Source organism: Ictalurus punctatus, chromosome 13 (assembly GCF_001660625.3).
Source record: "Ictalurus punctatus breed USDA103 chromosome 13, Coco_2.0, whole genome shotgun sequence".
Lineage (NCBI taxonomy): Eukaryota > Metazoa > Chordata > Actinopteri > Siluriformes > Ictaluridae > Ictalurus > Ictalurus punctatus.
The window spans coordinates 11799468-11822376 of NC_030428.2; the positions used below are offsets into that span (position 1 = coordinate 11799468).

Here is a 22909-nt window from a genome sequence, read left to right on the forward strand (position 1 = left end):
ATTCAAAATAGAATCAGAAATTAACAGAAATAATAAGAAATAAGATAAGAAATATGAAATATATTTACAGGAATGTACAAAAATGGATGTACAAAATTACCATGGGATGTGTAGAAAAAGGATGTGCAAAATATGCAGTATGTACGTGTAGTAATAATACAATACAAAATGCAGTGTGCAGTGTGTGGAGTTTCAGTGCAGTGCAGAGTGAACTGTAGTGTTTTTATGGAGACCTAAGGGATGTCTGTGTTGAGGAGTCTGATGGCCTGAGGGAACAGGCTCCTGCTGTTCCTCTCAGTTTTAGGCATCAGATTACGGAAGCGCTTGACTGATTGCAGCAGGATAAACAGACAGTTACAGGGGTGGGTGGAGTCCCCGAAGATTTTAGTAGCTGGTTTACTGCATCACCTGGTGTAGATGTCGTGCAGAGAGAGCAGAGCAGACCCAGACATGCAAACAGCTAAGCGCACCACTCTCTACAGGGCTTTGTATCTAATTTCAGCTTTTACACTAAACCTAGATCACTATTTTGATTTGATGCACATACTGGCACTGACTTCTGTATCCCTTAAATAAGTGCTAGCAAATGGTTGGTTTATTTGGAGCTATATTGCACTTCACACATTTTCATGAGTGTAAAGCTTATTTTACTTTTTTTTTTTTTTAAGTGTGGAGCGTTCGTTTCTGCTTTTTTTTGCACTGATTTAGTAAATAACTGTAAATATTCTAAGCATGCATTACCATTGTATATTATCACAAAGTTTGTTAATCAAATGAGATTTTCATTTCTACACTCTGTGACAGTTAAAACTTTCACAAAGTTTGCACACTTGGAAAGGATGTGTTAATAAATATCCTACACACCGTTTGTGTTATTACTATTTCAACACATGTTGTGTTAAATTATCCAATAATTGTTTTTGGTTTTTTTTTTAAAAAAAAAAGGAAAAAATTACCCACGAGGGACCAACACAACATGTGTTAAATTGTTGTCCAATGACGTTGCTGACTTCGCTGCTGATGTCATCATCCAAATCTAAAATTGTCTCAAAGTGAATGTTCGTTGCTTTGACCTTTTGATTGTGACCGCGGAGTTGGAGTCCTGATGCGAGAAAACCAAATGTCCACTGAAAAGTTAGTGTTCATCAACATTTAGTGTTAATGCTGCTGAAAATGCCTGGCCAAGTTTGTGATATTTAGGCAGGAAGCGCTCAAAAATTTATTCATTGGAAAGCATTAACTCAGCGAGTGATAATTAACTTTACCTACCATGGCAGCTTCAAAAGTGAATATCATGTACTGCTTCCTCAATGTTGGCAATGTTGACATTAAACACTAGTGTCATGTGTTTATGATGGCTGTGAAATATGGACTGAAGTTATTCTATAAGTCTCTGGGTCTACATCTTATCTGGGGCTCTGAGTTAGGGTTATCTAGCTGGATGCTGTCACCAATCACAGCAGGGAAGAGTGATGCTAACCTAGACGCTCACTTGAGTTAATAACACTACTTTAGCATACAGTTAGCGGTAATGCTAGATATTCCCATTCCCTTTTTGAAAGTTAACGATAACCTAGCATCACAGCTATTCACCATGATGTAATACAGAGAGTTGTTTCATGTTACTTACATTTAGCAGGTGTTTTGGACAAGGCAAGCTGTAGTAATTAGCATTAGGAGGATGGGTTAGAGCCATGTTTCTTCATGTATTCGGTGTATGTTAATGCTGGGTAACAGATGCAGTCAGTGGCTACCGGAACTTAGCTAGCTCAGTAATGTCAAGGAGAAAAGTTCTTCACAAGGTTAACGTGACAAAAACAGAAGATAGGTTTTAGGCTGTAATGCTTTCCACTATCTCTGTAATGTTGGTTGATGTAATTAGGTTGTGAAAAAATAATTGTCAGTGAGGTGCTAAAGGCAGGAAAATAAATATTCGAAAATAAGCTAGATTTTCCTGGTGAGTCTACAGAGCCATTTTGTTCATTGGGAGAGGGGAGGTCACATTTCCAAATACACAATTTGGGATTCTGTAACGCAATTTCTCCAGTTAAAGCCCAAAGGCATTTGTCCATATTTTGTAGCTAACAACTAACCAACACTCTTTTTGCTCTTTTACAGCTTTTCAAATGAAAGCGAGTGAGACTCCTGTCTTCCCAGATGGCAGGGACATTTGTAAGAGGATGCATCAACTCCAATTCTTACAAATGTTTAAATGATTTTAATAAACGTCACCTGAATTTCATGCAATTGTTTGTTTATTTTGTGAGTATTTTAGTAGAAGTTAACATACAATAAATTGCATTTTGGGGAAAAAGTACAAGCAACACATTATTTTGTTATTTTTTTTAACACATCTTTGTGTGGAAATGTTTAACACACCGTATGTGTTAAATCTACTAACACACTCATTGTGTTAAAAGCAACATAAAATGTGTTGTCCTTAATTAGACACGCAGATATGTTTGGGGCAAAAAAAAACACAGGGGGGCGCCATTGCCCACAAAATGTGACAGTCCCATTATTCTTGTAGTTCCACAGTCTGTAACAATTTGCTAATCCTTACTTTGAGTGTACAGGAATTTTACTGAATTACAATTGTCTCGAATTATGCTGAATCTGGTAATATATAACACTTGATTTTTGTAAGAATTAGGGGTGGAAAAAGTAATAAAAGAAGGAAATATGCTATTTCTAATGCCATTTGTAACGAGTAGAGGAGAGCGAGGCACAACCTAACACTTTATTTTCTTTATTTTAAGTTTTTTGAAAAGCATTTTTCTTTTTTCACATTCATTTTACACATCTTTAGTACAAATATTTGGTCTTGTTTTATGAATAAAACATACTTTTTTCATTATTTAACTTAAAAGAAGAGAAGTGAAATGTTAGAACTTGCCCCATAGGTGGGGCACATTGTAACAAGGTGAGGGATACGATGTAACATGGCCATATGACTGCTTAAAATCCCCCTCTAACAATTTAATCTGATTTAATAATAAAACATACAAGATAAACTATGATATATTATGTAAATAAAAACATTTATTTACTTATAAAATCATGAAGTCATATGAAATAATGTCAATTTGCATGCAACAAATTTTAATGCTTGACAATGAAGACAGAACAAAGAACCATATATATATATATATATATATATATATATATATATATATATATATATATATATATATATATACATATAATAAATAGTTCACATGGGTGACTAGGAACAGGAAATTGTTCAACCATGACTTCCTCTTTCACAGGAGTATAAATATGAGGTGACACATAAACCAAATTCCCTTAGTCATTCATTACAGTGGGTTAGACCAAGGAATATAGCTGTGATGTGCGGCAAAAGGTTGTTGAGTTTCACAAAATGGGAAATGGCTATAAGTAAATAACACAAGCATTGAAAATGCCCATTTCCACCATCAGGGCAATAATTAAGACATTTCACTCAACTGGAAATGTTATGACTCAACCTGGAATTGGACGTGTGTCTATATAGTCTCAACGCACTGTGAAGAGGATGGTTCGAGTGGCCAAAAAAAATCTCCAAGGATCACAGCTGGAAAATTGCAGAAGTTAGTTGCGTCTTGGGTCAGGAACGAAAACCGGATCAAAAACCATGGAACAAGAAACACAGCACTGGCGGCAAAACACAGAAACACACATATCAAATGTAAACAGTCAATGAAAATCTGGAAGCACACCCTGTCGCGCTTCGGGCAGTGAAACTGTGCATGAAACTGTACCTCAAAAATCAGTCATTTCAACATGAAAAAGAATCTCAAAAGAATGTTTTCAATATGTTGTGAAAACCATGCCATGAATAACTCAGGCTATTTTGAGAGCTCTACCAAGTATTAGTCCAGTGTAAAAACTGCACGGTACGTGTATATTAGTCTAACGACTTGTGCTTACAATTTTGTGTGTAGCTAATTGTTGGAGTTTTGGCACCAGTGGCCTTCCATACTGCTGCTGCTGCTGCTGCTGCTGCTGCAGCGGCCACCGCCAGCCAGTAAAAATCATACAATTTATATTTAATCTGATATTTACATATTGCTGATACATACATACATGATAATACATATTACTGATATGTATTAGCTTTTCTACTTTTGTTGAAGTGTTTTCCTGAATTTCATGCAGTTGTATCATGTGTAATGCAAATGATGCTTTAATAAACCTGCACTTGACACTGTGCTTAAAGCGAACTACATTTTCTATGCTATTTTAACATTTTCTAGCTATTTAGACCATATTTAAGGCCTACATAGGCTATTCCACACACTGATCGTCTACTGTTTATAAATATGCTAATTAATAATCAGTTTTAAATGGTCAGTGTCCAGCAGTAAATTAGCAAATAGACCAGATTTAGTTGAACATCTTCATAAAAGTCACTAGCTAGCTATTGAGACATACGCATACTTTATACTGAATACGTATGCAGATGAATTGCTTCTACCTGTAAATGTTACCTACACCTGTGTGACATGAGCAAAGTATTAATAACTTCCGGGTATAATGACATTCATTTGTCCTGAGGTGTGGGGTGCGTGCTGTATCCTTCATGTGCCTGAAGACGTATTCCAGTTTCTATTTCATTTTCTAAGATTGCAGCAAAACTGTAAGAAGCGCTCGGAAATTTGAGAGTATTCATTAACAACAAAATAAATAAATAAACACAGCTTCCTAAAGCGGAGATCCAGGAGACACTCAGCCAGGGGGACATTCTCACACACTGCACGTGACTGAGACTGAGACTGAGACAGCGCTATGGGAATCCTTTATTCAGAGGTGTGTAAATATTAAGCTAACTATATTAAATTACCTTTGTGCTGATTACGGGTTACGTCCGGGGAATATCACTTTTAACCGCTGACTTTTGAACGACCTTGTGTATATGTTGTGTAAATTAGTGCTCCAGCTACACCCCAGGTGTAAACGCTACTAAATGTCCTCTGCTATTAGGGCGTGTGTATCTTATAGCTAATGTTCTCTCTCTCTCTCTCTCTCTCTCTCACTCACTCACACACACATTCACTCACTCACTCACTCACACACACATTCACTCACTCACTCACTCACACACACATTCACTCTCTCACTCACTCACACACACATTCACTCTCTCACTCACTCACACACACATTCACTCTCTCATTCACTCTCTCACTCACTCACACACACATTCACTCACTCACTCACACACACATTCACTCACTCACACACACACACACACACACATTCACTCACTCACGCACACACATACACACACTCACTCACTCACACACACACACATACACTCACTCACTCACTCACACACACATTCACTCGCTCACTCACTCACGCACACACACACACATACACTCACTCACTCACACACACACACACACACACACATACACTCACTCACTCACTCACACACACATACACTCACTCACTCACACACACACACACACACACACACACACTGATTTCTTCTAAGTCTTATACCTGGGGTTGTCAAACTTAAAACACTGTGGGACCCCTTTAGCTGCAAATAAATAAATAAATAAATAAAACACCACACACACAAAAAAACCCTTCAGTATAATGAGTCTTTATTAGTCATATATACATTACAGCACAGTGAAATTCTTTTTTTTTTTTTTTTCCACATATCCTAGCATGTTAGGAAGCACCCCTGGAGCAGAAAGGGGTAAGGGCCTTGCTCAAGGGCCCAACAGTGGCAGCTTGCTGGGGCTTAAGCCCCTGACTTTCTGATCAGTAACCCAGAGGCTTAACTACTAAGCCACCACTGCCCCTGATTAGATGATTTTACTAGATGATAGATGAATTCACTTTTTACTTTTCAACTATCAGGCTCATTATTTCAATGTGTACAGTAATATATTGACTATTTAGTGGAGCTGCTAGAATTTGTAATGGTTATAATGGGAATTGCATTGTCTTAATGGAAAATTGATTTCTACTTGTAATATCTTGCATTCTACTGATGGCATGATATGTCTAGTGGATACCTTTAAGGACCAGTAATGGTTTTTATGGTTAGCTGGTGGTTTGTAATGGTATTTGTAGTGGAAAATCCCTTTAGAATTTCTGTGATTGTTGTTTTGATTATTTTTTTTGTTTGTTTTTTTTCAGCAGGGGAGCCATAGATATATATATTTTTAAATTCCACTCTCAGAATACATTGTTATTAAAACTGACATTTGATTCAAGTTGAGATTATTTATAGGCCCTACAGTGTGTTGAGTTATTGAGGTTTGGAGTAAACAAATTCTATTTAGCACACCAGTAAAGAGGCTAACAACTACTAGAAACCAATATAGCCCCTTCGGGATCTTCATACCCCACTTTAAGAGCAAGGAACTTCTACAAGCATACGGTTTTACATATTTGGACAAGATGTTCTGGTTACAGTACAAAATGTAAATGTCTTTCTCTGCATGTAGAGTTATGTAGTGCCTGTATATTTCAAGCAAGTATGTTTCAAAATGTTTCAATATGAATTTTAATCATTCATATGTTAAAATGATATAGGAGAAGTACTTGTAATGCACAGCTGTGTTTGGTGTCAGAAAGTTGTATGAGCCAAAACAAAGTCTGTATTTTAGTGCATTTTATTTCGCTGCTGTGTGCTTAAAACAAAGGAGATGTGCTTTGATTTTCAACTCTTTAAATCTGCTGAACTGAATCTGTTGTATAACTAGCAAACTCTGTTTTATTTCATTTAACTCACACATGTTCCCCAGCCACCCACCCCATGTGTGCTTTATGTAGCAATGATATGAACTAGGATTCCACTGCAACACTTTGTTATAAGAATGGGCTATGCATAACAAGTTCTATTTAGCCTGTGTCCTGTGTACTTACGTGTACAAAAATGATAATACCAAAGTAGATGGGTTATTTTAGTTTTTATTCAAGGGAAATGTAATAATAGTTTAGGAAGATACTACAACCAGCAAATTACCACATCTGAGTGTCTGGTCTCAGTTTTGACATGGACTCTGTTTGGTCTCAGTTTTGATTCAGTCTTGGCTAAGATGGTCTTGAACCCAACACTACCATTTTCTGTAAAAACAGCTCTAATTTTAGTTTCAGCTGCAAGATTTATATTAATGTGCTTGTTTAATATGTATCTATAATATCTATAGTAATAGTATGAGTAGTATTAGTATTCTACAGTAGCATTTCTATAGTAACAACTTATACAGGGACTTGATGCGGCACGTGGATGGATTATTTTTAAATGTGTGTAATTGTTGATGTAGTTAACTTTTTTGTGAGGAGACATTTTTAGAAGAAGCCTTCAGTACCAGTGCTTTGTTACAGAGATAAAGCTGTAACTTGAAGTGTTTCAACACAGGAAAGTTGTCAGGAAATGATTGTGCTTTCCAATTTCTAGGTAAATTGGTCAACTGACATTTGTGTCTTATTAACATCAAGTAATAGAAAAAAGTGAGCCTAGTGAAAGAATGGCTGTTTTTATATACTATTCGGACAAAAAATAGTGGACACTTGACCATCACACGCACCAAAACCAAATCTTCACCAAACTGTTGCCACAAAGTTTTAAGTACACAATTGTCTTGAATGTCTATGATGTATTATAATTTCACTTCAATGGATTTAAGAGACCCAAACCTGTTGCAGCATGACGGTGCCCCTGTGCACAAAGCAAGCTCCATAAAAACAAGGTTTGCCATGGTTGGTGTGGAAGAACTCCAGTTGCCCGAGCTCTGACCTCAACCTCACTGAACGCTGTTGGGATGAATTTGAATGCTGACTGCGCACCAGGCCTCCTCACTTGACATCAGTACTTGACCTCACTAATGTTCTTGTCACACAAACCCCCACAGCCAAGCTCCAAAATCCAGTGGAAAGTCTTAGAGTGAAGGCTTTCATAACAGCAACAGTGAACCAACTCCAAGTTAATGGAGGGTTTTTGAATGGGTATGTGTGGCTGTGATGGTCAGGTGTCCACATAGTTTTGCCATATGATGTAGCTGTTGTCATGTATAATATAGTTGTGATGTGTTGTAAAGTGATAATAGGAACTAACTTACTGAATGGACATTCCACAATCTTAAATGTTAGTATATGTGGATAAAACATACATGACTTTCAGTAATAAATTCACGATAGTTGTCAAATTGCTGTGAACACTGAATGTTTGACAAATGCCTTTACAGGGATGGAATAGGTGATGGATCTAATCTGTGTTTGAATTGACAAAGGTTTATGTATCGAATTGAAACATTACTTTTGTGCCAGAATCAAGTCCTAGCATGTGTTTTTCATTTTCATGTGTATTAGAGCGATGTTTAAGACCTTTGTAGCCTACTTAAATCTGTATTATGTGCTTGATTTTAATAATTAGTTCTTCAGATGGTAAATATATTTTTGATTTTGTTGTTATATATCTAATATAGCAGATATTCACATGGATTTGTCCTCGTTTTATTTCTGTAGCCCATTTGCCAAGCAGCTTACAAGGGTGAACTCCACCAGGTATACCAACTGCTCAAGGCTGATGGCAAGAATTTAAATGTTCAAGATGAATTATATGGAGATACACCCCTCATAGCTGCCTGTAAGAGTGGAAATATCAGCACCGTCAAATACCTTTTGGATCAGAAAGCTGATGTATCCATAAGAAACAAGGTATCGTATGCAGTTTGTGTCTCAACCTTATACAGTAACCCATGTAGTGAATTTTTAAAGTTTATTTTAAGGTGTGTGAAATGGTGTGTGAATGCATTTGTATTTGCTTGCTTGGAATAATGGCATCCTTTTCTGTCTTTAGAAACAAAGGACTTGCCTGCACTATGTTGCTAAAAGGACATTGTCCTTCTTGGATTACCTCATGATTGTTATTCTCATGCCCATCCTATTGATTGGGTATCTTATATTGGTACAGTATACTTTTACTGCTAATAGTGTCATGCTCTACACATGAATCTGTTTGAGAATGTGGAAAATGTATTATTGTAGAAATGCACGTGCATGCTGATAAGCTTAACTGGCACATCAGATATGATGGTAAATCTTTCATGAAGATACACCATATAACTGGTTTTACCATTTTACCAGAACAAGAAACAGAAGCAGTATGTGAAGCTGCTGGAGATGGTGTTAAACAGTAAAGCAGACGTTAATGCTGTGGACTATGTGAGTAATGCTAAACGTTTACTGTCCCCTCCCAAAGTATTGGAATGGCAAGGCCAATTCTACTGTTTTCGCTATACACTGTAGGCATTTGGGTTTGCGATCAAAAGATGATTGAGAGGATAGATCAGAATTTCAGCATTCATTTTCTGATATTTACATCTAGATGTGTTAAACAACTTGAAACATGGCACCTGTGGTGGCAGGCCACCCAATTTTTAGGTAAGCAAAAATATAGGAACAAATAAGTAAAGTAAATAACACTTAATATTTGGTTGCATATCCCTTGCTTGCAATAACTGCATTAAGCCGGTGACCCACTGACATCACCAAACTGTTGCATTTTTCTTTTCTATTGCTTTTCCATGCTTGTACTGCAACTTCTTTCAGTTACCAATACTTTCAGAGGGGATTGTAGTTGTAGCCACAAAATGATGTTCATAGACATGTTTGCTGTGTTATTCATGTATGTTTCTTTAACAGAAAGGCAACACTGCACTTCACTATGCTTGCCAGTGTAAAAGTCACAAACTCATTCCACTGTTACTGGAGGCAAATGCAGATGTTTTGATACAAAACAAAGTAAGTAAGCAGGTATAATCTGTAGGTCTCTTTCTATATCAATGAAAAATGATAAATAAACCAGGAACAAACATGAAGAGGCAAGTACAAAATAATCCATCATGGAGTGGTGTGATGCAGCCTGATATGACTATTTTCCAATAACATGTCCAGAAGTGTTTTATTCCACTTATACCACAACAACGATTGGCAAACGATTACAATGGGTTTATTAATTAAAGAACAAATCATATTTTTTTTCTGTCTGTGAAACATGTTCCTGTTATTCACTTTCATTGTAGCACGTAGAATTAGAATAGTCATTTCCTCACCAGGCTTTCTTTTTCTCTTTTTGGTAAAATGCATGTTACCAAGAAAACAACAAATTCTCTATCCTGAAGCTTTCCCTGTGACAAAAGGCCTGGTTACCTTAAATTCCTTCCAAAAATGTTAAACATTTTCTCACAGAATTCTTCACCATATTAGCAAACCCCCCCCCTTTGTTTTCTCGGGAGGGGCACATCAGTCTTGGCTAAAAGGTTTACATTAATATCCGAGTTGGTCTGTTAATCATTGCCTTCTTAACAAGAATCAAGCATTCAACATATACAGTGCTGTGGCATAATAGAATTAAAATCTACCTAAAGCATAATTCATTAATTTCTTACATACACTAAATAAGATGTCTGGAATGTCGTACATAATCTGATAAATAGTGCCTCACTAACTTTGTGGAACTTTTAAGGAGTTTATGTAGACAGCAGTGGCAACTCATTTACTGTAGTCATACATTTTGAAAGTCTTTTATTAAATGTTTTATTAAACGTAGGTCTACTTTTATACAAGTGTTACTTATGTATATTATATTTTAAGAGTGAACACTAACTATTCTGATGGTTACGGTTGTCATTTTCTTACAGGATGGTGAAACACCACTGGATATTGCAATCAGACTAAAATTCAAAACAATTGTAGCAATGCTGGTAAAATCAAAATGACAACATTGCCTGTTTGGTTGAAAAAGGATGGTTTTGATCTGGTGTGTAGCTGTGATATGAAATGGCCTGTACACCCAATGTCTACAATGAAAAGTTGTCTTCAGGTCAATAAACCAGCATTCACAAGAACTCTTAAGTTTAAAATGTGACTGATCATGCTTTTTACCATTTTCTCATTTAAACATTTAAGGGACACATACTTACATTTTCTGTTTAGCTTTTGGGAGAAATAGTACAATTTTTAGACTACTACTTAACAGTATTAGTTATAGAATGTTACACAGGGTCATTAGGAAATGACTGACTATATTCTTCAGGTTTAAACTGTTTACAGATGTTTTGTGTTTGTGTCAGGTTTGACAATATTTTTTTTCACTATACTGGCAATTCATGTGACGTGTTCTAAAAATGGTTAAACGACATGTTTACACGTGTACCATGTATTTCAATTTGGATACTAAATATAATTGTTCTAAACACTGAAAGCTGTATGGTGTTTACTGATTTACAAAGCTTAAAATGGCATGTTAAGTCGCTCTCTATCACAAGGAACACAAATCTGACAGCCATTGTTTTCTTTCTCAAACAAGTACTTTTAGTACTACTTGCTTTACTATTAACTCTATAATTACATAAAAGTATTCATGTTGTACAGATAATGTTTTCCCTTGAGGTTGTTGAGGTCTAAAATGAATGTGATACTCATTTTTATTTGATCATGAATTTTTATTGGGTTTGAGTCCATTGATTTATAAAGTAAGTCAAATGATCCTTCTAAAAAAAGGAGAATGCTTTTTGGACAGCCTTTACAAAATGTCAAATACAATCTGACAATGAAGGAAAAAAGATTACTCTATAATTAGAGGCTAAAATCTAACATTCACATTAAACACAGCGTCTCCTGTGAAACACAATGGGAAAAGTCGTGACTGATCAACATATAGCTCAATAAGCACTCGGATACATTCATATAAGAAAGCAGCTTTTGTGTTAACAGCATATTTACTAATCGAATAATGTGTTAGATGAGGTAAGAAAAATTTGAGGTAACACAAATAATGTAAAAGTAAGTCAAATATTAGTTGGTCTTTGCTATAATTCCCTGCTAAGGAATCGTTGAGGAATGCATAGTGCTGGTTGTTGTAGTTATAAAATAAACCTCCACATTAAAAGGCATAAAAATCAGTCTCATTGCTAAGAGTTAAAAGGCGGTCAGACATTCTGTCTCATCAGCTTGATCAGCGGTTCGTACATCTCCTGTGGGGCGTCCAGGCCCCAGATGAAGTCCAGGTGCTCCCAGTGCTTGATGTTGCGATGGAACACCAGGTTAGGGATCTGTGCGAGCAGCAATGCCACATCCTTTTGGTCTGCCAGCGTGTCGTGTCCCCCGGACCACACCGCTGTTGGCACCTTCATGTCCCGCACGTTGTACAGAGGAGGGGTTGACTGATGTCGGACAGAAGTTATTAGACAGAATTAGCTATAAGAGCTCTTAAGCACTTGTACAAATTTGTGCTTGTACAGTATAATGATTTCTGCTTATAAGGTGCTGGAAACCTGTGATAGTGTAATGGATATTTGCTTTTATAGTACTTTTATAGTGTATTCTTACTTACCTGATTATAATGAGCAATATTTCCAGCTTTTCCGTAGTCATATGCCATCAATTTCCTATACTTTACAGCCTGTTAAAAGAATTTTCAATGAAACATTCATCACAGTTTCAACTACAATAGAGAGGTTGTGTGAATCCTCGTCTACTGAGACAAATACAGGGCTTTATTGATGGGTGTTATGCATAACATTTCTATGTTTATTGCATAAAATATCCACAAGGAGAATTGGAAGTGAGTGTGAATATTTTCCAAGAAAATTTCTAGTTCAGATAAACTTGATAAAAGGTCAAATAATGTAGTGGTTTTATTAAAAGTAATCACTAAATGCAATTAGCCTCCAAACTTGCTTTAATATGTATGTAGAACACATTGTTATTGCATTAATACACCAATACGTTGCACATTTTTGTTAATTACTCTGAGTGTCAAAATGCTATATTGGTTGAAAATTTTGACTATAAATCACAAAAATTTGCACATTTCCAGGCAGAACTATTTGAATTATCTGTGGTCTTTTCATAACCAATTGGATAAAGAAAATCACACTGAAGTGGCATTAGGGCTAATCAAGTAGCAGACGATGAAATAGCTAGTTCCCTCCAGTCTCACAAACTGCCATCTTACTGAACCTATTGATGCAACTCTCAAAGGTTTGAGTGTGTTTTTTGAAGCATCACTAATTTTTTTGTTATCAGAATTAGGAACTTATGTATTAACATAGATGTTGAGGTGTAGAAGAGAAAGGAATATAGACTTGAGTTGACGTGAGCTGTTCTGACCTGAGACCAGTGCACCATGTTCTGGACAGAGGTTCCAGCTGGGCAGTGGGTCGTGTACACAGGCGTTCGGGTCTGGTGAGAGAAAGGAGAAAGAAAATACAAGTCTATATACTAGCACAGAAAATCATTATTCAAACTTTTTAGCCTAGAAGAAATACAAAGCCCAGGGTGAGGACGTGCACCTGAACGACTTACCATGTTCAGGTTTCTTTCATCAAAACCACACAAAAGGAAAAATATGTTTCCACACAACACGCTGATTGGTTCCTTGCTGCAGATATGGGTGGCAAAAAATTTGATGAGGGCACTCTGAGGTAAAAAGTCTTTGTTCCCGAATAATTTCTGAGTGAAGAAGAATACAGAATGTTGAACATTTGAGAGGAGTGCTGTGTGCTCGTGATGTATATGTACTGTATGTGCAATGGTGGATCTGAAGTGCTCATACTCACCCAGATGACAAACTCTGGGAGGATACTCAGTCTGCCCATTGGACTTTCTGTGAAGGCTACTGTGGCTACAGGGGCCAGTGCAAAAAACATCTTAATTTTGTTAGCCAGCTCCGGCATTGTGGAAAAAGCCATAAAGGCTACAAAGACACAAAAAGATCAGGTCAGCAATTAAGCATAGCATCTTGATCCATGTTTGGTTCGTTCTACTTTCAGAGCAGACACATTTCTTTCAAACATTTCCATAATGTTGAAATAATAAATGATTTCTAAATAACTTCCTAAAAATAATTCTAAATGTCATATGTTTCTCTAACAGCACACATTTTTGTGGTTCAAAGTACAGAATTGAGCAATATCAAAACTAGTTCACAAGCCACTTCTGATTTGAAATCTTGCTCGGTTTATTCAGCGAGCCTCAGAGGATGAGATCTTTATATATTACCAATGGTGGTTCCCTGAGAATGGCCGACATAGAAAATCTGCTCTTGTCTTGTGGTTTTCGTGATGAAGTTTATTACTGCTGGAAGGTCCTTCTTAGCCATTTCATCATGACTGCCACAGAGACACACAACAACAACAAAAGGAAAGAATTATGAGACCTGGGTTTACATGAAACATGACTTAGTTGCCTGAGAAGGATGCTTATTAAACTACATAAGCTATTTTGTTAATTAATCAGTATTACATAATCGGTATTAAATAGACCCTTAACCGCTTAACTTTGTTCTGTGTTACATTTTCAGTTCTGTATTCTGTATTCAAATGCTAAAAAAGCATTTAAAGACATTTTAATTTGGATTTAAAGTGGAAGTACTCCCTCTGTTTTGGTATTTATAATTTCAACCATCTATCTATTTTTCATACCGCTTATCCTAGACAGGGTCACGGGCGAGCCTGGAGCCTATCCCATGGAACTCTGGGCACAAGGCTGGGGACACCCTGGATGGGCTGCTAACCCATCACAGGGCACAGCTGCACACACACTCACACACCCATTCACACACTACGGACAATTTGGAAATATCAATCAGCCTACAACACATGTCTGTGGACTGGGGGAGGAAAGTGGATTAGCCGGAGAAAACCTCCGAAGCATGAGGAGAACGTGCAAACTCCACGCACACAGGGCCCAAACCCCCAACCCCATGGGTATGAGGCAAACATACTAGCCACCACTGTGCTATATTATAATACTATTCTATTTTTATAAATATACTTACTTTATTCTATAGTTGTGTATTTCTTATCTCCTTACACTTTTTTGTACTTACATTTGAACTGTTTTCTCTTTGTTTTTTATTTTATCCTGTGCATTCTATTACCTATTTTAATAATTTGATCTTTTAATACTCAATTGTACTGCAGTTTGATCCACTTGTCTTAAATGTGCTCTATAAATGATGATGATGATTATTATTATTATTAATGTTTAATCACTTCGGATATAAGATGATATAAAGGTGATACAATGAATATGTGTGGAAAAGAATACAGTAAAATGGAAAGTCACCTAAATTGCCAGTACTCTTTTTGCTTAGGCGTGAGGCTGATGTGTTTTTTTGACCAGGTGTTCCCACGGCTGTTTCCAAGCCACACGTCAAATCCAGCATCGGCTAGCAAAAAGCCAAGGCTGGTGTTGGGAAGGTTAGTCACCCAGTTACTTCCTGCAGCCAGGAGCCCATGCTGAAGGTACACCACAGGCTTGGGGTCTGCCACAACAGGGAAGAGAAGCCAGGGACAGCGGTGGCTTAGTCAATAAAGCTGTGGGTTACTGATCAGAAGGTCAAGGCTTTAAACCTCAGCACTGCCAAGCTGCGACGGTTGGGCCCTTGAATAAGGCCCTTAACCCTCTCTGCTCCCGGGACCTGTATCATGGCTGACTCTGCACTGTGACCCCAGTTTTTAAAATAAATAAATAAAACTGGGATATGTGGAAAAAAAATTCCAATGTACTATGATATACATACATGTGACAAATAAAGGCTTTCTAATTCTTCAAATAATTCATGCTTATGCTATAGATATTATGCCATTGTGCTCTTGCTTCAAAAATCTCTCACAAAGCAGTGATTCTGTGTGCAGCCAGCAGAGGGAATATATGTACCAACTTTAGGCCAAAGTCAGTCAGCCATGCATTTCCACATTTTCTTTTTGGAAGCTTTATCACTGATCTCCATCAGGAAGTACGCTGGTCCTCTCTGAAACACAAACATACCCTGACCTAATAGGATTGTTTTACTTCATACTAGCCATTCTTGGTGCTCTATCACCCACCCCATAACCCATAACCCCAAGTCACAGCCTGACCTGTGAAACTGAGGTTTGCCACCAGGTTTTACACTGGTAATCTCATGTGAAAGTGATGATTGCACAAGATTTAGTCACACCGCACATGAGAAAGGAAGTACAGTCGTGGGAAAATGTTGATTCAAACCACATTTTAATTTGAAATGAGCTAAAGAGAAATGTTGAGTTTAAAATACACCAAAATTCCAGATGGACATCTGACATTCTGTAGTGGCTCCTTTATGTTTTTACCTTAACTGTCAGTTTTAATTTAGCCTAACTGCTAAGCCTGAATGAAATCTCTTCCAGAAATTGTTACGTTTTGGTCTTGTGTTCCTTTGAGGCATGTTGTACTCTATCTATCCCATGTGGCATGGAGAAGTGGGACAGCAGGAAATGAGATGCGTCTCCAGAGCTCCTGCTGAGCTCTAAAGCTTATCACGCGGAATACGCTCGACGCCACTACACTCATCAACCGGCATAAACTGTTTGATGAGCTTTTTATTTATTTATCACATGTCAGAATTTATTATTAACAGTTACCAGATAATTTAACCATCATACAGGAATCGTTTCAAAGCAAACACACTTATTTTCAATAATCTTAAATACATAGCCTCTCATGTCTAATTTCATTTTAAAAAAACACACACACACACACACAGCACATGGCCAGCGTTCCTGGCAGACAGACCCTGACATATTCTAGTGGATTTGTGTCAGTGAAATCATTTCATGTTAGTGTAAAGAAATCAGCCTGATATACAACAGCTGAATTGGTTTTTTTTTCACTTCGGCAGTTTTCCCCTGGTGAAAATATTATATGCGTGCAGCTTTTAGAAATCACTATGCTCATTAATGAAATATAGAGAACATAAATGATGAGGGAACAGAAGGATGATTTCCAACAGCGATATTTTACTGAACTGTACAAGCAGAAATAATATAATGAATGCAACCTTGTGCAATTTGTGCCGTAAAACTAAATACACAAATCATTCCTGAATCAGAAATATGTCATTATAAGACATAGTTATCAAAAATGTGTTACAGTGTGTACTGTATTTTTTCCTGTTGCAATGAATAACACTATACTGGGCATGCTTAAGCATGAACCATCAGCCTGTGAATAGCTAAAATAAACGTATTTGCATGCAAACTTTTCTTCCAAGAGGTCTGACCTGATAAACTTATTTTATTCATTTAATCATCATCCATATGCAGTACAGAGGTGTCCTATGAAAATGAGGCTCACAAGTACAAAACTAAAATGTTACTTAAAACCAAGGTCACGCGTGGGTTGCACCTTCTGTTCAAGCATGGTTTTATAATAGCATGAGTGATCCTCCCCTGCACACAGAAAGCTGACTAATCCTAAACCTACTTCTCATTTGTGGTGGTGTGACTATTTCGAAATGGAGAGTGTTTGAGAATTTGTGAAACTGTGTTCGAGCATGCTTTTACTTCTGCCCTGTTGCAGAGAAAGACTGTAATCGTTGCAAAAACCACATGATTGTGTCAAAAGCTGTGCTCACATATCAAGATTAAAGCTTCTAGTTAAGAGGTTTAACAGCACTCCATATCTGAAATCTCAAAAATCTCACCTTGCTGGAATTTACCCTGGACGCCGTGTGGGATCCTGTTGATGCTCAGGATGTAGCCGTCCTCGGTGACCACTTCAAACTCTTCCGCCGGATAACCCCAGTGTCTGATGATCTCACTCTGTCAAACAAAGACACAACCAATAAATCCGTGCAAAGTCCAAGTGGCACATCAGCACACAGATAGCAGTGTAAATTAAATGGAAAATCAACAGCAATCATTAATCATTAGTCACATAATATTCTATCATAATAACACAGACACAAAGCACAGCAAATGGTTTTAAATATTATTATATTATATATATTATTATAGTATTTCTGAGATAAAAACATGGAAGAACAATAACTTTCTGTGCCTGAACAGCGGGAAAACTGAGGTTATGCTTATAGGTTCCCATCATCAAATTCGTAAACCGGCTCCACTGTCTCTGTTTGTTGATGGCTCTGTTTTAGAGACCCAAAGTAAGATGAGGAACCTTGGTGTAATTTTTGACCCCAGCCTCACTTTTGATTTTTTTGTTCAGGGCACTGGGAAGGCATCCTTTTTTCATCTCAGAAATATAGCCAGACTACGCCCAATGCTACCCTGTCGCTGAAAAGTTGATTAACTCATTTGTTGTCACACGGCTGGATTACTGTAATGCCGTTTTAGCCGGAGTTTCTAAAACCGCAATAAACAAACTGCAATATGTTCAGAACTCTGCCGCACGGAACCTGACGGGAACCAGGAAATGTGACCATATTACTCCTGTTTTGAAGTCCTTACACTGGCTCCCGGTCAGGTTCCGTGTCATTTTCAAGGTCATGATGTTGACATACGAGGCATTACATGGATTGACTGCGCAATACTTATCTGGTTTATTAATCCCTTATGCCCCAAATCGCAGACTGCGCTCCTCACAGTGTAATCTGTTAACTGTTCCACAAACACACCTAAAATCTAAGGGTGACAGGGCTTTTTCTGTCTATGCTCCTTCACTTTGGAACTCCCTTCCTCCTGAACTCAGGGAAGCCCAGACTTTTGGCATTTTTAAAGCTCTTCTCAAGACACACTTTTTTAAACTTGCATTCGACTGCTGATGTCTTTTTAGATTCTTTTATAATTATTTTTATTATTAATGTTTTTGTTTTTATTAACTTATTAACTTTTATTTGTTGTATTTTTCTGTGGACTGTGATTTTATGTACAGCGCTTTGAGAAGCTGCTTTAAAGGCGCTTTATAAAATAAAGTTTATTATTATTATTATTATTATTATTATTATTATTATTATTATTATTATTCTTTGTCTCATACATGAACAGCTTCTCTTTTTTTCCACACTCTGGACCATGATGTCATTTATGCTATAAATAAATTGATGTGAATCACATTAGCTCTGTGGCGGAAAGGCCTGAGAGTCAGATCTCAACTGTATACACACTGATACAGTGTTTCAAACTAGACGTGCACTATGTAGAGACGTGCAAAAATAGATGATGAACAAATATATCATGATGGCTGGATTTTATTTCACAACACATATGCAATATTTACGTGTTAGTATCCACTGTCAGACAAAGAGAAGTACCTAATTAGACTGAGGTGAATGGGATCCAAACATTTTTCAGTTAAATCTAGATCTTTTCCGCAAACGTCTCATAATAACATCACCACAAGCACAACCCACTCTATCTTCCATACAAATTTACATTTACATTGGACTCTGACTGATGGATACACTGATATCAGACTCTGACTGTCCTTGTATTGTATGTGTAATATCTCCCACTATGTAACTTTTTGACTGCATACAATGCTTACAATATTTACAGGTTATTATTATTATTATTATTATTATTATTATTATTATTACTTGCACATTAATAATCTTGCAGTGTCTTTTGTCTGTGTTCAGTGTTTACAGTTTGCTACTTTTTGTACTATGTAAGAATTCATTTATCATTTTGGCACTGTGTCTGGGTAGGAGTGTGCAATTGTAGCACAAGTGAATCTTGTGAAAGTGAAACTTATTAGCTTATACCTATTTCTTACTTAGACTATAAAATTCTAAAGTATTTCATTTCAACACATTTCTTACATTTTAAACAAAAATGTTAATACACTGGGTAAGTACAGTGGTGTAATGGGTAGAGTTGCTGCATCACAGGATTCCCGGTTCAAGTCTGGACTCGTATTACTGTCTATATGGAGTTTCATATGTTTTACCCATGTCTGTGTGGGCTTCCTCTGGGTTTTCCGGTTTCATCCAAGCTCCCAAAAAATGTCCTGGTAGGTGGATTGACTACAGTGCCCCTAGGTGAGAATGAGCTTGTGTATTGCGACCCTGACCAGGATAAAGCACTTACTGATCATGTTAATACAAGGTTAACTATCTTTTGATTTACATTTGACTGCCAGTGTAGCTGAAATCAAATATTTAAGTGTGTTTGAAATAAGATGTATCCATTTAATGAGGAATCCAATTACACATAATAACACAGTTCACTCTGCACAATATTACACAACGGCATGAGGCAAAATCCCTATAAATAGAACCCATTTCCACACTTCTGCATTGAAAAGTAATCCATTTGTCACTTCGGGAGCAGTTTTAATTCTGTTGTCTGGAGTCAACTTCCCCCCTCGCTCTAAATATGAAATGCATTCTAATCAGTAACTTCAAAGAAATTGTGTGAGCCTGTTGGTTCCAGGGCCGCCGTGCAATCTCCTCATGCATAATTAAAGGCACCGCAATTTCCCACTCCCCCCGGGGCCTGCAGTCTGCACGCTCTACTTTAGGCCACTTTAGGATAAACCCACTGCTGCCTCATGCTTATCTCTCCCTGTCTCTGCTCACTTCTAGTTCTGAGCATGAACAACGGCAGCGCTGAGGGAAAAAAGGCAGGTCTCATACACTTAAAGCCAGAAGAAAGCCTTTTTTTTTTTCTTTTTTTTTTTTACAGCTGAAATAAATATAATATAGCCAACTGCTCTGTGCTTCAGAGAAAGCCTTTGACATATAAATCAATACACTTATCTGATTTTGTTTCCATGATTTGCTATAAATTGGTTGTTTAACTGTGCAAATGTTTAAACAGTGATTGTGGTTTATCCAGCAGTTTTAAGAGAACAGAAATTCGGCTAGTTTCATTATGCTTCACTATGCACGTTCACAGTGTTTTTCCCTACAGCACAAGCACTTGTATAGTAAAATATTTATTTTTAAAATATGTTTTGTATTACAGATTTTCAATCATGTTTACCAAGTTATTATTTGATTAATATTTGAAAATTCAGTGCTGTGGTTCATATGACTTAAACAATTACAAAATCAGTTAAAAACCCACAGATTTACCTGGTTTTAATTGGATTTTCTTTCTTTCTTTCTTTCTTTTTTTTTCAAATAACTGACATACAGGACATAGAATTTCTTCATTTGTGCTGACAAAACCAGCAAATACAGCCTTTAATGGAGTACACAGCCCTTCAGAGGATTAAAGGGTCCAGAATAATATGCAAAAGTCTAAATTATTATTTAGACTTTTCATGACTGAAAGTCGTCTGACTGTTACAAAGCACAGATACTGGAGACTCTTTCCAAAAATGCTAAATAAATATCTGCTAACAAAAAAAAAACAAAAACGTGCCTGCATCTGCCAAACTAGTCGCTGTGTAAATTGCTACTATAGAACTGAAAACATATACATATCAGTGCATTAAAATAAACTTGTGATTTGCCTTGGAAATACTTTCTGACACCAATTCTTCCTAATACATGTGTTGTCACACGGAACATTCTTCATTATTGTGAATATTGTGCATTTCTCTCTCTCTCTCTGTATATATATATATATATATATATATATATATATATATATATATATATATATATATATATATATATATATTTCACATACATAGGAGAAGGTTTAAAAGTGTGCTAATGGTGTGCTCTGTATGCAGCGGTGGCTCTCAGGGTCAAAGAACAAAAGGTTTCAAAACTAGAGATCTCCCCGGGAAAAGTGCAGTCTCATAGAGATCACATGCTAAAGTGGGAACAGCATGTAAAGAACAGCATGTGTCAAAAAAAATAGATTTTTTTTCTAAGAAAAACTTTAATGTTTTTAAATGTAATTAACTTAATAGGGGTCAAGCTTAAATAATAATAATAATAATGATAATAATAATAATAATAATAATAATAATAATAATAATAATAATAATAATAATAATAATAATGTAGGGATCGTGAATGTGCGAATATAGAAAATACAGTGGTTAAAAACAAAATGTAAACATCTGTAATTTCTGAAATGCATCATACCAACAGATATGGAATACTTACAATATTCATGTTGACTTCAGGATCAAGCTTTTTGGGGGTTTTCATTGTAGGATGCGTAGCTTGGACCAGGAAAAAAGCAAACAGTCCCAAACATAACTGCAGCCACATGATGACTGCAGATCTAAGAACAAAAGAGTGGCATGATTGATTGATTGACTGATTGATTGATTGATTGATTGATTGATTGATAGATAAACAAGGAAATAAGTAAATACAAATTTTTTAAAAAGTGTATTACTTCTACATTTACATTGACTTAACGTAGTTTTCTCAAAACCCCATTCATAAATGATACTTTATGCTTGAATAGGCATTTTATTTCAACTTTAGGAAAGGTAAGCAAGTCTTATAAAAACATATTCTCCTCCATTTTGATCCATAAATTCAAATACGTCTCAAACCTCGAACTACTTTACTAAGTAGTCCCCTGGGTTTTGATGTACTTTAGCTAATATGGGACATATTGACTACTGAAATAAAACTATTAACCTCGTCAAAACATTGACAGGATTATAATCATTTCCGCAGGTTTCAGTGTGTAACTAAAAAGTATGAAGAAGTACAGCAAATGAAAATGTTCTTGTGACTGTCGTGGTTGAAGCTGTAAATAACATGATAAAGAGGTGCAGTAACAACAAATACATGAAATCTGCTTTATTTAAATACAAAATGTTGTGTAACAACAGTGCAATAACACAAACAAGACACCTCTTATTAACGATGCAGTTAAAGCGCATCTTTTAATCCCGAAGGAGTAAAAAAAATTTTTTTTTTTAATTAAATTATCACAAATAACTAATAACTAGAGACCTTTCGAAAGCACTCACCTATCCCACGTAAACTGCGTCCTGAAATCCTCCGAAACTCAAAGCGATGTCATTTTCACCCGTCAGTATTCTGATCATCCCACCTCCTCTACCACAGGATTGGCTCGCTGTAAAATGCTTCCTGAGCGATGATTGGCTGATCGCACAAGCAGACGGTCTGTTCGGCGAATCGTCTGTGAGTGTTAACTACTACTGCGAGAAGCCGGCAACTATTGGCCAATCCTTCAGCAGGGGGCGGGGTTTCGTGGGGGATACAGGTAGTAGAGCCCTGTGA

General features: G+C 36.6%; 2 protein-coding genes across 2 annotated transcripts; one reads left to right on the forward strand and one right to left on the reverse strand.

Annotated features, from left to right (window-relative positions):
* The first annotated feature begins 4518 nt into the window (after positions 1 to 4518).
* Positions 4519 to 11233, forward strand: ankrd22 (ankyrin repeat domain 22). The gene is made up of 6 exons (XM_017483056.3): positions 4519 to 4809; positions 8494 to 8685; positions 8828 to 8935; positions 9115 to 9192; positions 9673 to 9771; positions 10671 to 11233. The coding sequence occupies exons 1-6, from the start codon at positions 4789 to 4791 to the stop codon at positions 10746 to 10748; spliced, it is 576 nt and encodes a 191-aa protein (XP_017338545.1). The 5' UTR covers positions 4519 to 4788; the 3' UTR covers positions 10749 to 11233.
* Positions 11234 to 11453: 220 nt separating this feature from the next.
* Positions 11454 to 22788, reverse strand: lipf (lipase, gastric). Its single transcript, XM_017483042.3, has 10 exons — positions 22636 to 22788; positions 21809 to 21929; positions 17483 to 17600; positions 15103 to 15301; positions 14035 to 14144; positions 13593 to 13729; positions 13339 to 13485; positions 13144 to 13215; positions 12365 to 12433; positions 11454 to 12194 (listed from the first exon to the last, which is right to left on the reverse strand). The coding sequence occupies exons 2-10, from the start codon at positions 21914 to 21916 to the stop codon at positions 11961 to 11963; spliced, it is 1194 nt and encodes a 397-aa protein (XP_017338531.1). The 5' UTR covers positions 21917 to 21929; positions 22636 to 22788; the 3' UTR covers positions 11454 to 11960.
* Positions 22789 to 22909: the final 121 nt, after the last annotated feature.

Coding starts and splice junctions, on each gene's coding strand:
- ankrd22 (XM_017483056.3), top strand. CDS start 4,789: ATGGGAATCCTTTATTCAGAG. Junction 8,686..8,827: donor ATGTATCCATAAGAAACAAG/GTATCGTATGCA, acceptor TTCTGTCTTTAG/AAACAAAGGACTTGCCTGCA. Junction 8,936..9,114: donor TGATTGGGTATCTTATATTG/GTACAGTATACT, acceptor CCATTTTACCAG/AACAAGAAACAGAAGCAGTA.
- lipf (XM_017483042.3), bottom strand. CDS start 21,916: ATGTGGCTGCAGTTATGTTTGGGACTGTTTGCTTTTTTCCTGGTCCAA. Junction 17,601..21,808: donor CTGAAGTCAACATGAATATT/GTAAGTATTCCA, acceptor TTTGTTTGACAG/AGTGAGATCATCAGACACTG. Junction 12,195..12,364: donor ATATTGCTCATTATAATCAG/GTAAGTAAGAAT, acceptor GTCCGACATCAG/TCAACCCCTCCTCTGTACAA.